Source organism: Strongylocentrotus purpuratus, unplaced genomic scaffold, assembly GCF_000002235.5.
Source record: "Strongylocentrotus purpuratus isolate Spur 01 unplaced genomic scaffold, Spur_5.0 spur5_scaffold_2, whole genome shotgun sequence".
Classification (NCBI taxonomy): domain Eukaryota; kingdom Metazoa; phylum Echinodermata; class Echinoidea; order Camarodonta; family Strongylocentrotidae; genus Strongylocentrotus; species Strongylocentrotus purpuratus.
The window spans coordinates 28,372,559-28,389,533 of record NW_022145605.1 but is presented as its reverse complement, the minus strand read 5'-3'; the positions used below and the strand labels follow the sequence as shown (position 1 = coordinate 28,389,533).

The following is a 16,975-nucleotide window of genomic DNA, read 5'->3' as shown; positions in this document are numbered from 1 at the left end:
ATATTCTTCCCTCTCACAATAATAAATGAGAATCTTGTCAGGAGTCTTTACATCGGATCCATGCATGGTTGATGGCGGATTGGAATCCAATCACAAAGTCAATGCATACAAATAAAGCCAAGGCTTAGACGATAATAAAGGATCAAAGATGAAGGATATACAGAAAGAATGCAAGATACAGAAAGAAGAAGGAGGGAGAATCCTCCTTTACTGTGGAGCAAGACGAATCTGTAGAACACTACTCAAACAAGCGTGAAATATAACTCAATAAATGAATCAAAAGTAATCCCAGATTTGAGATAGAAAGAGTTCCTCCCAGCCTGCATCCATCTATGAGAAAGTGTTTAACAGAGTATGAATGTTGAAGCTTTGCATTACCATCACATCATCATGGATTTGATGAACTGATGTTTCTAGAGATTTTAGTCCAAATCCAAAAACAAATTATAATCGATTTCTGTTTTTCTCCTAAAGAGTACCCTATCTCTCGGGGCACTTATCAAAATATATTATGGAGAGCATTATTATCATAAGTCGATCATCTAAAAAGAAATGACCATCCTGAGTCAAATATTTTGAGAGAGTGACATTTTAGTAATTTTATGTTTTGAAACAAATGGGAAAGTTGTCAAGAATTACTGGTTTAGCGAATTTGAAGTGCCCACATGTATAGTGATTATGACTTTGAACAATTAATTACTTTCTTTCTTTCTTTTTTGGGTGCTGATTTCATTCAAATTTTCCCCATTTTGCTTCTAAGATTTTCCTGCTTTCATTTATAATTTAGATGTGTATTTCCCTTTAAAGAATGCTGAGAAATGATTTAAAGGATAATTTTAATTGGGGGCCCAAATGGAGAGGGGGGCGGTATGGTTCGTCTCCTCCCTTTACTAGACATGCTGCTGATACAGGATCAAAGCATCTTATATGGAAACAATTGAGAGCAAATTTGTAAACACATGCAAACATAAACAGCGAAGGAAATATCACAGTTATAAATCTTCACATGAATGTAACACATGACTGTCAAAAATAGTTGAATCCTCACTCTCTCATCGCTCCAAGATCTCCTTTTTTTTCCAAACTAGATATTTTTTTCTGATAAGATGATATATTGCCAATCAAGAAACGTCGCTATTGATCATTTTGTGCATCATATATCATAATACTCTCTCTCATATCAAAAAGAGATTAAATGTCTGCAGTCAAAAGTCATGGTGATTGCCAGAAATGATACGGGCACAATATTCTCTCAATTTTTGGAAGATATTATTTTCCATATTTGATAGAAGATGACTGTTAGATAGAAAGTCTTTTTTTTCTGACTTGTTTTTTAATTACAAGACCAAGCAAATAGTCTTTATTTACTGGGTGTGAGCCAACTTTTTTTAAAACAAATTGAAATTAATCCCAAGAAGCCTAACATTCAACATATATTGCCAAAACAAATAAGGACTGTTTTTTTCTTCTCCAAAGACCATCATCAACAATAAAATTTGCAGCTCATTCTTCTTGGTTCACTCTGTTCTTCATTTCATGACATTTCAACAAATTTCAACTATCAACAATTCAAATCTATTAATACAAGCATGCGACTCATATCAGCATTCTTTTGCTTAAAAATTAGAAGTTAATGAGTCTTTCTGCATAATTATCATGACATTGACATTATTCAGCATGTTTTCATATTGTGTTTTACTTTCTACAGCAATTAAATATTTCATTTGTTTCTCTTTTGATTTAAAAAAAAGAAGATTATGACTAATGTTATAGAGGGGAGTAGAAACTGGGTCGAGTCTTATCTGAAAATCATACCATTTCATCTCATTTGTTTTCGGTGCTGTAATAAGGATGGATGAGGCTAATAATGAATGAGCAAAGCTGTGAGGGTTAATTTAATGAACCAATATTTATCGAGTGTATCTGAATCTCTGCCGCACAGGAAATTACAGGTCAGACATCACAGTCAGACAGGTCATATTTCTGGGAAAGGGACCACCCTTTCACACTTGAGAACTAAGAGCTATCTTAGGTTGCTCAAAATAGAGTTGATTAAATGAACACATATTTATTTTGTGTATTGATCTGAATCTCTACTATACAGGATAATAGGATTCAAACATCACAGTAAAAATGGTCACACTTCTTGGAAAGGGACCCCCTTTTACACTTGAGCATTAAGAGCTATCTTAGGTTGCTCAAAATAGACATGATTAAATGAACAAATATTTATTTTGCAGATCGATCTGAATCTCCACCATACAGGATATAATGTTTCAGACAGAATGACCGAAAAAGTCACTCTTTGGCAGAGGAACCCCTTTCACAAATAAATAGAATTGCAATCATGTTAACCATCTGCATGCATAGTCGCCTATCTTGTACCCTTTTTTTTTAGCAGATCAACCGATGGGACTGTCGAAGACCGCACCTTTGGGGTAAAAGGTGCCTTTCACACTTGAGAATTAATAGCTGTCTAGTAGGCAGGTCAATAATGAACTGACTTAATGAAGCCACAATGTGTATCTGAATCTCTGCCAAACAGGATATTGCAGGTCAGACCAAGGAGTTATTAACTCGCTGGTCAGACAGAATGGTCAAACTGGTCACATCTCTGGGAAAGAGACCCCTTTCGCACTTGCGAATTAAGAACTGTGTCAGGTTGCTCAATGATTGTCATATATCTGGGAAAGATACCCTTTCACATTAGTTCATCAAGAGTTCTCTTTGGTAATTTAGTATCGAACCCCAGAGGCACATACAACTGCATCCAGGATGACTGGGGATTAATGTTAGTGGTCTAGTATTGTAAGTGCCTGTTAGCACAGTAGTTTGGTACCAGGTATCTTGAAGAAAATCCTGCATGGTACGAGTCTTATAACGATAAGAAAAGGTGACTTAGCTAATAACACACATGACACTCCTGGGGAGTGTTTCACAAAGACTCAGATCGACTTTAAGTTGGACTTAACTATGGCAGGCCGTTGACGCCACTGTTTGCTCTCGCCATTTACTGCCATTGGTCTCTCAAGGGACATACAAATCATGGTCACAAATCTATTATTACTACTTATACCGCGCTTTTCCCATAAGGCCCAAAGCGCTTACAGTGAATGAAAATTAAAATAACATAAATACATATGATAAGAAAAACCATCTTATAACTATAACTGCAAAAATGATGTGTTTTAAAAGCCTTTATGAGGTTGATAACTGATGAAGACTGCCTAACTCTATGTGGTAGATCATTCCAGTATTTTGAAGCAGATACAGTAAACGTCCTATCGCCCCGCCCCCCCCCCCCACTCCGAGAACGGACAGACCCCATGCGTGTTGCCAAAATGTCCTTTTCGTAACAAAAGAAAAAGGTCGACCCGTATTGACTTTGCACATCGGACTTTTGCTGAAAAGGGGGGGGGGGGGGGGTCGGTTGGAACACGCATATGCGTACCCTAAATAACACTGAGTGGGGGGGCCGGGCCTATCGCGGGCTAATGTGCGGGTAACTAATCGCTGGGTGCCCTGGCAGGTGTATATAAATTCAAACAGGTATCTAAATATTGTGGAGCTTGATTATTGAGTATTTTGAAGAAAAACAAGAGTAATTTAAAAATTATTCTTTGTTTCAAAGGAAGCCAGTGTAATGATCTCAAGATGATCTCCATCTAAGATGTGGTTTTCCTGCAACTAGGTTCTTTAGCCAAACAGAGGGAACACACTCTATCAAAACAGCGCTCTTTTGTGCAATGTCACAACACATCTGCTCAAGGAAGCATTCAATCGGGTGAACTCCCAGAGAGAGTCAGTGCCACGGTGAGGTTCGTAGAGTGACACATTGACACATAACCATAAAAACAAAGAAAAGCACACAGACAATGTGATCTGTTTGGAGCCAGAAGGGTGTTAGCTCAATAGTTTAAAGGTAATACAAAGTTTTGGTATGGGTTCATGAATTTGGTTCAAATGAACATATTGGAAGCATATGCGATCCTACAATATTCAGTGATCGTTGTCGCGGTTGAAATCGAGTCTAGAGTTATGAAATTGTAAATAATAAACTTGTTATGTTGTATAGCTCCCTCTCTAGGTCAAGATATTAATTAAGCTATAAAACAATGTTTCTTGACCAAAATCGACCGATTAGCTATTACCTTTTGGAAATTATATATCACAACTACATATTCTGAGAGTTTCATGGTCGCAGAGTACCATTGTACGACTGTAGGCGCTATTTGAAATTTATCAAAATTTACCAGGAGCACTGGTAAATTTTTATATTTAATTTTTCTCGAAAGCAGAAATATTTAAGGGGCTACATTTTCTAGTGCTTATAATACATCCACAGGGGCATCCAAATATATAAAAATTGTAAAGAATCACAATCCACCCAATTTTCAAAATTTCCCAAAACTTTGTATTACCTTTAACACAGAGTTAAAACCCTTCTGGCTTTGAACAGATGGTGTGTGGAGTGCGCAAGCAAACCAAGCATACAGGTGGAGAATTCTCCAGGGTCATTCTCATTGAACGTGCTCTTATTAGAAGTGTGAATGGGAACAGTGTGGGAGGGGAATTCCTGTTAAATATGTTTCAATAGCTTTAAAGGTCTAGCATATCGTCGGTGGGGTGACAAAACCTTGTATCTCAATTTTTTGAGATTTTGATTTTTTTTGGCATAATTTTGTACCTAATATGGCCTACGACACCACCTGATAAATCCATGGAATGCCTCCTGTATCGGTTTTTTCACAAATTCCACACAAAGGACGGTGTCACAGCACTAAATCTGTTGAGACAGGAAAGGTTTTTTTCGCTCTCCTGAAAATTCATAATTTTTGAGTAAAGGTTTTGTCACCCCACCGACGATATGTTGTATCATCTTGCAACCTCTTCAGCTCTTGCTATTATGAATTCAATCCTCACAAATAGAGAGTTTCAAACAGATTCACTATCTTAATTCTACTTTTGAAATGGTACAAATAAATTGTCATAAGTGTAAAATCTTCAAGTTTCTTCCAAAGTTTTTCCCCTCCTAAAAAAACCATGGTAGCTTTTTAATCAATTTGAATAAAAATCTGAATAAAAACTTATGCCCAAGAAGATAAGAAGATAGAAATGGTACCCAAATACATTTTTGTCATAAAAATTCCAACTAATGAAAAAAAAAAATGCTATGGATAATTTAGGATCTTCATTACTGACTAGCAAAATTAGGTTCATGCTGTAATTCTTTTCTGAATAAAATAGAGAAGAAAAATATCAAAAAGGAAGTAATCAAACTGGGAGAATGTGTCACCTGAATCTGTTACCCTTAAACGTAATTTTGCAGCTCATTTAATGATATGTCTGAAGTGCTGAGAGAACCGTGGCCTAAAGGATGTTTGTCTTAATCAAACACAAATACATCACAATGTCATTAACAAATATTCAATCAAGAATCAGAGAAAATTAGTTTCCATGTGTGTTCAAGAACAGTAATTGACTCGAAGAGTTAAATGTCACAGAAAATCAATTATTAGTCACAGAGAGATTTAATTAAATTATAAAAATCAATCTTATTTTGCAGCTAAAAAAGATCATTCTTCTGTGGTAAAATAGAAGTAACAAATAAAAGCTTCTAATGAAGTATTGCATGTCAGGCTTTTCAAAGACATGAACAAGTACCATTTGCAAAATGGAAATTAAACAATTGATTGAGGAGCTTAGGGCAAAACAGAACAGACAGGATGAGAGACTAACAGTGCATGCACTGTTAAGAAAGAAAGGGCTATTCATATTACATTTGGTATAACATATCACTAAAATGGCCAACATTTAAGACATTCTAATTCTATGAAAAATACCACTTGAATTTCTTGTACTTTTAGCTATGCAGAGCCACATATACTGAAATAAGGGAGAGTATGTCATCTAGACATACATGTATTAAAAATGCACTTGAAATGAAAAATAAATTGCTTTCAAACGGTGAAAATTCATTCAAACTATTTCAAGTCATATGTTTAACCCTCACTTCCCCCAATCTACTACACTCCACTCTGTCTTAAGAACAGGAGGTGAAAGTCCTCCACGCGTCTCACCGCATCTCACGTTACCTGATGAGATGCTTATCGTAGGAGGACGGGCGCGGAGGTACATGACAGCTGTAGCGTAATTTGCAGGTGATCTCTGCGATTCTCCCGCCGAGCTTATACCCGGGAGTCTTTCCGCTTTCTATGACGGTGATGAAAGAGGGTGTTGACTCTTTTTATTTCATCTCTTCTCCAGTCCCCCCCCCCCCTCCCTGAACCACGCTGGCGAGAATGCCTTGAGGGAAATCCCCAGACAGGTTACAGGTTAAGATAAAATCCAGACGTACAAGAAGGATAAAAGTCTGAATGAATTCTCTCACCCTAGCGCACAGGAGGAAAGAAATTTTAAAATGTCTTTTTTTTTTCTAGTCACAGCTTGGTATCATTCATACTCTTCAAACATTTAATGCTAGGTCTGATGTAACTTCATGTAAAAGTTAAGATCCCTTCATAGGTAAGCTCATATTGATTGATTGAAGAATCAAAAGTAATATTGATAATACTGATAATTTAAGTGATGAGAAGCATAATTGGTCTCCCTTGTTAGCTAATTAAAGTGAGTCAGTAACATTGTTGGTTGATGAAAAAATGTATTAATTTTTGTATAAAATGTTACTTACTATATTCCTTCTACTGTACTAACCCTCTGACATGCAAAAAATCCTGAAAAAATTCTCAGAACACAAAGATATCTATGTTTGTTTTTTAAGGTGTCAATGTATGACACCCTCTAACAGTGATTAACAGTAAATTCTCCCAACCATTTTTGAATTTTCCCAACCGTTTTTCCATGAAAAAAAGACATAAACAGGCTATAACAAATCTGTCAACACTTAAATGTCTGGAACGGAATGTAGAGACATTTTATTGCTTTGTGACGATTTACATTCGCCTAAATGTAATTAAATTGTAATAATATATTTGGGAGAATTAAGGAATCGATCAGATCAGTTTTTCCCAATTTGAACCATGAATAATGGTCCGTTTTCACTCAAATTTTCAGATTATCTTTCATTGTACATCTAGCATTGAAGTCACTACCTTAGCACCACTATCTCTCATCTGAACAATGTTACCAAGTCCCTTTGAGGGTGATAATCATTTCCCATAGAAAATGCAATTTGTGATAATCGGTTCACTTGGAAAATGCAATTTGTTTTATATTTTAGGACAGCTTTGTTTACAATCCAACGACAAAAGAAAGCATTAAAATCTACTGAAGCAGCAAGGTGAACCATTCCTCCCCCCCCCCCAAAAAAAATATATAGTTTTCTTCTTCAAATTTAACACAAACTCATAAATTTGGAACTTTCATACCATGAAATTCTATCTTATCATTAAGGAAAAATGATAAAATAACCATTTTAACCATAACTCATGAACTTGCCTCACAAATCCTATTCGTCTTTCATCTGCTTAACTTGAAGGTAGTGTAAGGGTTAAGAATATGGAATGACTTATGGACATATGGAAGCTCCGTTAACACATGCCACAAGTACATGTAAGCCATTCGGGTGAAATAAGCGTATTGTGCTTAATATTTCTGTATCTTATAGCACACAGATAAGTGAGTGTGTGCAGAAACTGTGTTCACACTTGCCATTCACTTATAGTTACAAGTATTTAAAATTTAATTAATTTAAAACAAAATTAAAAAACACAGTGCTGCAGGTTACCAAATCATATGTGAACACACCTTACTGCTTATTTCATACTAACTCTCCACTGGTAGAACGCAGACATCAAACCACAAGACAGAAATCATATGTGAACACACCTTACTGCTTATTTCATACTTAACTCTCCACTGGTAGAACGCAGACATCAAACCACAAGACAGAAATCATATGTGAACACACCTTACTGCTTATTTCATACTAACTCTCCACTGGTAGAACGCAGACATCAAACCACAAGACAGAAATCATATGTGAACACACCTTACTGCTTATTTCATACTAACTCTCCACTGGTAGCACGCAGACATCAAACCACAAGACAGGAATCATATGTGAACACACCTTACTGCTTATTTCATACTAACTCTCCACTGGTAGCACGCAGACATCAAACCACAAGACAGGAATCATATGTGAACACACCTTACTGCTTATTTCATACTAACTCTCCACTGGTAGAACACAGACATCAAACCACAAGACAGAAATCATATGTGAACACACCTTACTGCTTATTTCATACTAACTCTCCACTGGTAGAACACAGACATCAAACCACAAGACAGAAATCATATGTGAACACACCTTACTGCTTATTTCATACTAACTCTCCACTGGTAGCACGCAGACATCAAACCACAAGATAGAAATCATATGTGAACACACCTTACTGCTTATTTCATACTAACTCTCCACTGGTAGAACACAGACATCAAACCACAAGATAGAAATCATATGTGAACACACCTTACTGCTTATTTCATACTAACTCTCCACTGGTAGAACGCAGACATCAAACCACAAGACAGAAATCATATGTGAACACACCTTACTGCTTATTTCATACTTAACTCTCCACTGGTAGAACGCAGACATCAAACCACAAGACAGAAATCATATGTGAACACACCTTACTGCTTATTTCATACTAACTCTCCACTGGTAGAACGCAGACATCAAACCACAAGACAGAAATCATATGTGAACACACCTTACTACTTATTTCATACTAACTCTCCACTGGTAGAACACAGACATCAAACCACAAGATAGAAATCATATGTGAACACACCTTACTGCTTATTTCATACTAATTCTCCACTGGTAGCATGCAGACATCAAACCACAAGACAGAAATCATATGTGAACACACCTTACTGCTTATTTCATACTAACTCTCCACTGGTAGAACACAGACATCAAACCACAAGATAGAAATCATATGTGAACACACCTTACTGCTTATTTCATACTAACTCTCCACTGGTAGAACACAGACATCAAACCACAAGATAGAAATCATATGTGAACACACCTTACTGCTTATTTCATACTAACTCTCCACTGGTAGCACGCAGACATCAAACCACAAGACAGAACTCATATGTGAACACACCTTACTGCTTATTTCATACTAACTCTCCACTGGTAGCACGCAGACATCAAACCACAAGATAGAAATCGGCAGAAGCGTAACGTTAAACAAACGGGATTAACCTCTTTGCAACGTTTCTTACTTTTCAGAGCACCTAATATCACACAGATATCGGCCAACAGTGATTGAAATCTTGAGCATAATTCAGCTTTTACAGCTCATATCTGGGGTAATCTGATTCTTTGATTGGATATATTATAATGGAATTTTGATAAATGGGGCAAAAAATAAGTCGTGGTATTTCTTATTGCACCCTTATGGTACTGATATTCGTTTGTGTTATGTTGCATGGACAGCAGACTACAATTTAAAAAATAACAAATTATACGTCTCTGGAGCAAATATGGTCATCATGAGAGCGTCATCATGGCAAATTCAGTCACAAAAGCTTTTGGCATCCTGTCATGTTCCCATATGTCTACTAGATATAGGCGGCAGATAGATATCTCATCTAAGGTAATGAATGCAGAGTCGTGACTTGAACCCATGGCCTTCACCTCTCCATTCAAGTTATCAAACCACTGTACCACAGAACCTCTATCTCTTGGTATTACATAACACATTGTTCTCAGGAGTATTATCATGATATCTAGAGTAGATATGTCTGTTCTTGATTAAACATTTTATCTACAAGTGAGCTTTACTTACCTAAGAGTCCCTCCCACCTACCCCACTCTGCATATTTGACCTGCACGCGGCTTCGAAAAGAGGAAGTATTCGTACGGGCATGGTCATAAATAGGGGATTGGGTGAGGGGTTTCCTAGTTGTTGCCGGGGTAACGAAGGTTCAAAGAGCTTTGACAGCTACCAGGGGCAATTCTTATTGGCATTAGAATGGCAATTATGAAATAGATACATGTAGGAAAGTAAAGGGAAATGAAGTACATGTAGATATCAATTTCTACCAGTTCATTCATGCTACTCTTGGAAGTACAGCCTTCACTTTTTTCAAATGAAAATAAAACGATAATTTGTGGTCTTCATAAATTAGTATAGATTAATTTAGCACTGGAAACAGTCAAAATAATCTCCAGGTTTTTATCTATCTCATCATTGATACAATGTGGCATGGTGAGGATTATTTGTTTGGCATATAAAGAGTTAATAGTGTTCCTTTAAAATGTGCCAATCAAAACCAACTGCAGGTGCGTGTAATACTTCTGAGTCTTTCCAGATAGTCTATAGGCCTGTTTTCATCAGCTCGAGATTGCCAAATAACCTGCTATTTTAACTATCCCGATCGCAAATTATCCAGCTAATTTGCGTCCTCATCAGCCCGCAGTTGCAATTAGCGGGATATTTGGTCAAGATATTCATCCCAAGATATCTTGGGCTAGTTTGCAAAATATCCCTCTATTTGTCCGGAGCGTCTTTCCCAGCCCAAAGACTCGCACTACAGTATGCGCCAACGTTGAGCAAAATATCTCGAGCTAATTTCTTGAGCACGAGTTTCCAGGTCGAGTCTCGAGCTGATGGAGACGTGATTTGTAACTTCTGGCTTTTTTTTCCAAATCAGAAATAGCGGGCTATTTGGCAATCTTAAGCTGATGAAAACATACCTCATGATGTGGTACAGCATATGGCCTCCGGGATATTGACACAAATGTTCTAGTTCACATCAAACCTCAAGGCACAAAGAATGTTGATTACTTTTTGTTCAAGAGATATTATGCATCTACAAGCTCATCCCTTCCTCTCTCTCTCTCTCTCTCTCTCTCTCTCTCTGTCTCTCTGTCTCTCTCTCTCTCCCTCTCCCTCTCCCTCCCACTCTCTTGGACATCAGAGAATAAAAAATGAACGACTAGACTGTCTGTGATCTGTCTCCTCAGTCTCCTCAGTCCTAGAAATATTATTTATATAGAAAGTTGATGAGTTGTTGTTGCGGAGTTTACTACCATAGTACAAGCTTTATCCCTCTCTCTTGGGTATATGAAGATAAACATGAATGACTGTCTATGATCTACCTACTCAGAATACAAAGAGTGTGAGTGTCATTCAAACGATACTGGGAATAGTACAAGCTTTGCCAATGTTTGAGTAATTGACAATAATAAAAAAAAAACTGTCTATGATCTATCTCCTGTTTACATAGAATTTTGATGATTGTTGTACAGGGGGTTGTTTCACAAAGATCCTAAGTCAAACTTAACACTAAGTTTGACTTTAAAATTATGGAGAGCCATTTGTAGCCTTAAAATAAAATATATTCAAAAGTGAAAATTCAAGAATTTAGACTTTTTATAAATTTCGCACCAAGAACATGAAATCTCCTTGATACTAGAAAATATGAATGATTTGAATCAACATTTTATGCCTTTTAAAATAACTTTTACAAAATGTTTTCATAGATGCTAACGGCTTTCCATAATTGTTAAGTCCAACTCAGAGATAAGTTCAACTTAGGAGTTAGGATCTTTGTGAAACACCCACCAGGACCTACTAAACATAGTACAAGCTTTAACCCTCTCTTGGGTATCAAGAGATAAAACAAACAACCGTCTATGATCTATCCACTAGTAATATGTTTATATGGGAACAGCATGCTGATTGATCTAAACATCCAGATACCCTGGACTTCCGCCCTAACCAATCCTTTAATCACTGCATCATGTCAATCTCTTTTGATTATGAAGAGATTAAGCAATAGCAGTAAACAATAAGTATATAAAAGGGAATGTGCCCCCTGATTGTGCCCCTGTGAAAGGGCTTTAATTTAATAAAATTTAATAAACTTGTCCTTCTAAGTTTTCTCTGCTTCTTCTTTTTTCCTTATTTTGGTGCTTGTCAGTGAATTTGGGATAAAAATTGACCTACAAATTGTTGAATGACCTGTATTATTTCCTCTTTTGCTCACCAGTTTGATAAAGCCCCTTCCCCTTCCATTAAAGAATCAAAGAATCTTGTATTTCTCATTTGGGCCTTGTACATATTTTGATCATATATACTTGATAACTAATAAAGCAAAATTAAAACAGTGACCACCATTGATTTGTCTGATATTCATTTTTAGTACAAGGATCGAGCTCTAAATTTCAATTATAAAAAAAATACTCGGATAAGGAGGAAGATTTTTCCCTCTTGAAATTTGAAAATACCTTGACCTGATTCTGTCATTTACTTCTTAAAGAGAAGGTTGAGTTCTGGGAAGAGGTAAAAAATAATTTTTGAGCGTTATCATTCTTATTATGCAAGTGTGGAAGAACATCAGATAAGACATGTTCCCTGAAAAGCATGGCTCTTCAAATGCCTTCATATTCTAAATATGTCATGTAACATAGTAAAAAGGATTTTTACGCCACGTGTTCGTGTAGTCCCATATACATCTTTCTGTGTACAGTGTTTGTAACTTTACCAAGACTTGGGCACATTTCTTATCATTTTGATGATTCCAGAACCTTGTAATACACACAAATTCTTATATGCTAGATGATCAACCTTTTCTGTTCGATTCCACACCGCTTCTTTCACAATGCAATCACATGACCAGAACTCAACTTCATCTTTAATACAGCCGCGACCACCCAGTAGGTAGACCCACCCATAATCTTTTGTGTATGTAACTTAGTCATAATTACAGCAAGATGGTTAGTAGCTCATCAAGAAAGAACACAGAAATACTTTGCCATCTGGGGAGTAGACTAGTAATCTTCTTTAATTAAAGGTACTATTTGATATTTTGACATGGCCATAAAAAAAAAAGGTAGCAGATTTGTTCAGGAATACTGTCACTGCTATTTTAAAAGATCCTGAAAGTGATCAGCAATTAATAAGAGAGAAATTACTACTCATTCTCAGAGCAAATAATCAATCTTGCAACCCATAAAATCTTGCCTCTTCCATAACATTATGAAAAACAATACAACATGTACAGTATATTCAAAAGATGAATTGTATCTGTAAGGCACATGATGTCATGGCAACAAACATGAAATGAACATGAAAACATAGAAGACAAGACGAATAAAGAGTTATCAACTGGGCGGAATTTCTACAGAAATCCTCAGCACTGGAAATTGCATGCTTGACCTGGAAATGAATGTTACGTTTTTCAGCCAATCCTAGATCTATCATGTGACTTTAGGCTCAGGGAGTTAAAAAATGTATCTAAAAAAAATCATCTAATGCAAGCCAGAATGCCTTTGACTCATATTATTTGACAAGAACTAAATGTTATTTAGGCTATCAGCAGAAGAAATGGCAATGAAATGTGTATACTATCTATCTAGCTTGGGAGCCGCTGGGGTGACAATGTGATGGACATTTTCGATCTATTTCATCTACCTTTACATGTATGTTCTATAGCTTGGGGCCATTTTGGTGACAGCTGAAGAATCTTGAAACATACGTGAAGGATTTCCACAAGTTTCTATCGTCAGCTGTTTTGCTTCCTTAATACCCCCAAAGACATTCCTACCCACTGCTTGTGTATCAAGATCCCTTTAACTCTTTGATAATAATAATTCCACATTTTGTTGTTTGGCTAAATAACTCTAGATTCAGAACCCTAAAAAATATACAATATCCAGGAGGAAAAAGAGCAAACATTTCTGCACACACTGCATCCATTTTTCTTGCATGACTATATTGCGTTTGATGCCAGGAACTTTAAAAAGGAAAATAAGCTTTAAAATTCTTAAATTGGCAACAAATTGAGAGGTTCTGAATCATTATTATTGATCAAAATTGGCAATTTTCTCTCAACCTTTTGACAAAGTATGTACACATAAATATGTTCTTAGAGACATTTTGTTTTATAGAATGAAGGAGCAAGAACGACATATGATCAATTCAGCCCTTAGAATAAGTCCTATCCTGAAAGGGTTAATGTTCGAACCATCATTCAACTTTACTTAACAGCTAGCAGGGTATGTCAGGTATTTGGACTTTGTATGAACTTGGAAAACACATCATTAGTGACACAAGAAGATCCCTACAATAACTCTTAAAGGTGAAAAAACTGAAACACTAAGTCAGTCACTGGATCAGTGGGTAGGATTGAATGATGCTTGTTATCAAAGGCTTAGTGTGGGTGATGTTAAAGGTATAAACCAGTTTTGGAAATGCCCCCCCCCCCCCCTCCTAAAAAAAAATGAAATGGAAGCTCTTATTACCAATCATGTGAAAGAATATGTTTTGACTAATACGTGATGATACAAATTTTGCCGGGAAACCGCCTACTAATTGATATATTTGGTAAATTATTATATCTATCTGGCCTGGATGGATATCGCATAGTTCCATATACATCTTTCTGTGTACGGTGCTTGTAACTTTACCAAGACTGGGCCAAACTTCTTATCATTTCGATGATTCCAGAACCTTGCAGTACACACCAATACTTATATGCTAGATGATCAACCTTTTCTGATCGATTCCACAACGTTTCTTTCACAATGCAATCGCATGACCAGAACTGGTTTATACCTATAAATATAGTCTGGTGTTCTGACACTGCCACTGCATTTCAACTAAAAGTGTTTGAAAGTCATTCTGAAACTGTTTATTAAGCAGCTCTCGGCTTGTTTGGAAGCAAAATGTATACAGACTCATGAAAATGACTTAAATCACATACACTGAAAAATAGTATAACTATATGAAATCATGGGACTACAGTGTATTCTATCACTGGGTGAGATCGGCTCGATTTCCTTAATCTTCATTGCCGATTATTTAAGCATCTAATATTTCCATCAAACTGATTTGTCAAATGACACCTCTTTCATGAGCTATAAACAGTAAGAATAACTTTGACATATTTTGTAAGAATATATTTTATCATCACCATCATACCAAAGAGAATCTTTAACATGATTGAGGAGCTGGGATTATGGCTTTGAAGGGTATCACTGTTTTTTTCATAAAGGTTATCTAACTTAGATGAGAACTTAGAGGCTTCTGAACCTATCAGATACAGGACTTGCATATGGTCGGTTGTTATGTTGTTATGATCAAGAAGATCAAGATTGAGGAGCTGGGATTAAGGCTGTGAAGGGTACAATGTTCTGTCATAACAATTGGTTCTTATATAGCACTCATATCTGTCAGACTCCACAATTATTACCCGACCTTAGCATGGCTGACATTACAGTGCGCTAGCATTTCAAGGAATTGATTCCTGCCAGGTACCCATTTTACAACACCTGGGTCGAGTGTGGTAAATGTACATTAGTGTTTGCCAAAGGACATTGGTGTCGCGGCGGGGACTCGAACCGCGGACCTTGTGATCCACTCGACTATAACGCCTCTACATGTAGGTTATCTAACTTAGATGTTGACTTAGAGGCTTCCTAACCTATTGTATAAGGGACTTGGATATGTTGTTATGTTGTTATAATCTCTTGAATGACAGAGGATTATGGATGGTGAGCTGGGATTATTTACTTTGAAGGGTGACACTGTTCTGTCATGAAGGTTATCTCACTTAGATGTGAACTTAGAAGCTTCTTAACTTATTGGATAAAGGACTCCGATATGATAGCTTGTTATGTCATTATGATTTCTTGAAAGATAGAATATCAAGATTGAAGATGAGCTGGTATAATGACTGTGAAGAGTAACGAGGAGGCGCGATAGCTCATTTGGTAGAGCAGTGGTCTCGTTATCCGGCAACCCGCTAGTGCCCTTTGGTAAGGCATTAATCCTCATTACCAGGTCCCTCGAAGAGGACCTAAAGCCGTCGGTACTCTCGTTGCTGATTAACAAGCATGTATGCTTTCTTAGCAGTCAGGTAAAATGACCACCACAACACACTACACACTGTTCTGTCATGTAGGTTATCTAAGTTAGATGTGGACTTATGTAAGCCTATTGGAAAGAAAGAATTCTACCACTTAACCATTGCGCCTCTTTTTCTATGTCGATCTTGGCTCAAAGAAATCCTGTAGTACTTATTGAAACTCAAAAAAGATTCATGACTTATGGAAATAAGTATCATGAAACCGTTTTCATAGCAAGATAAAAATGAAAAAGGCGCTATGACATCTCATGACGTTTCTATAAACATGGTGGCGCTGGATGAGCAGGGGTGATAGTGAGCAACCCTCAACCTAGCCCCCCCCCCCCCCCCTCCTTGAGTAAAAAAAAAAAGGATTCGGGGGGGAAATGGCATCTTACAACATTCACCCTTTCTTGAGTAAGAAAATTGAAGGAATAACAGGAAAAATAGGGAAAAAATAGGGAAAAATAAGGGGAAAATTGGGAAAATAGGGGTAAAATCAGGGAAAAAAAAAAATGGGAAACTGATTTAAATCGGGTAATTATTAGGCCTGATGAGTTAACTTACCATGTGGCTTCTGTCCAGTGGAGGCTGTACTGCTCGTAGATGAAAACTTCTGGATGTTGGACTGCATCATGTCCACGTTGCCTTGCAAGATGGGATTAAGGTCGGAAAGGTCATCTCCATCAACCAGCAGGGCAAGATGGATTATGGTTTGACATAACTGTGGTGAAAAAAATAGAATCAGGACAAAAAAGTCATGAATAAAGATAGTTGATACAAACGTATTGATTCATGTCAAGGGGTCAGTGACACAAAAACGTAACTCCATTTTAGCCATTTTGAGAAAAAGTGGTTTATGTGTTACTGAGCACTTGGGCCATAAGGAGTTAAGTCTATGTTTCACTAGCCATTGACTTAAATGTGGTTTTGGGTGGAGTTAAGTCTTTGCGTTTCCTGGGAAGCCCACATTTTTCTGAACATTTTGATATCAAATACTCATTTTGGCAAAATATGGAGTTACGTCTTTGTGTCACTGAACCCCCGATGTACTGCTTTGTTTTTGTTATTCATG

The 16,975-nt window shown here is 36.8% G+C and overlaps 1 protein-coding gene across 1 annotated transcript in view; it reads right to left on the bottom strand.

Annotated features, from left to right (window-relative positions):
* The window catches only part of LOC115918800 (HEAT repeat-containing protein 6-like), a 48,675-nt gene that overhangs the window by 4,609 nt on the left and 27,091 nt on the right, over positions 1-16,975 (bottom strand). The window contains exon 8 of the mRNA XM_030991188.1: positions 16,468-16,624. Coding sequence (XP_030847048.1) covers positions 16,468-16,624 — 157 coding nt within the window. The remainder of the gene's footprint in view (positions 1-16,467; positions 16,625-16,975) is intronic.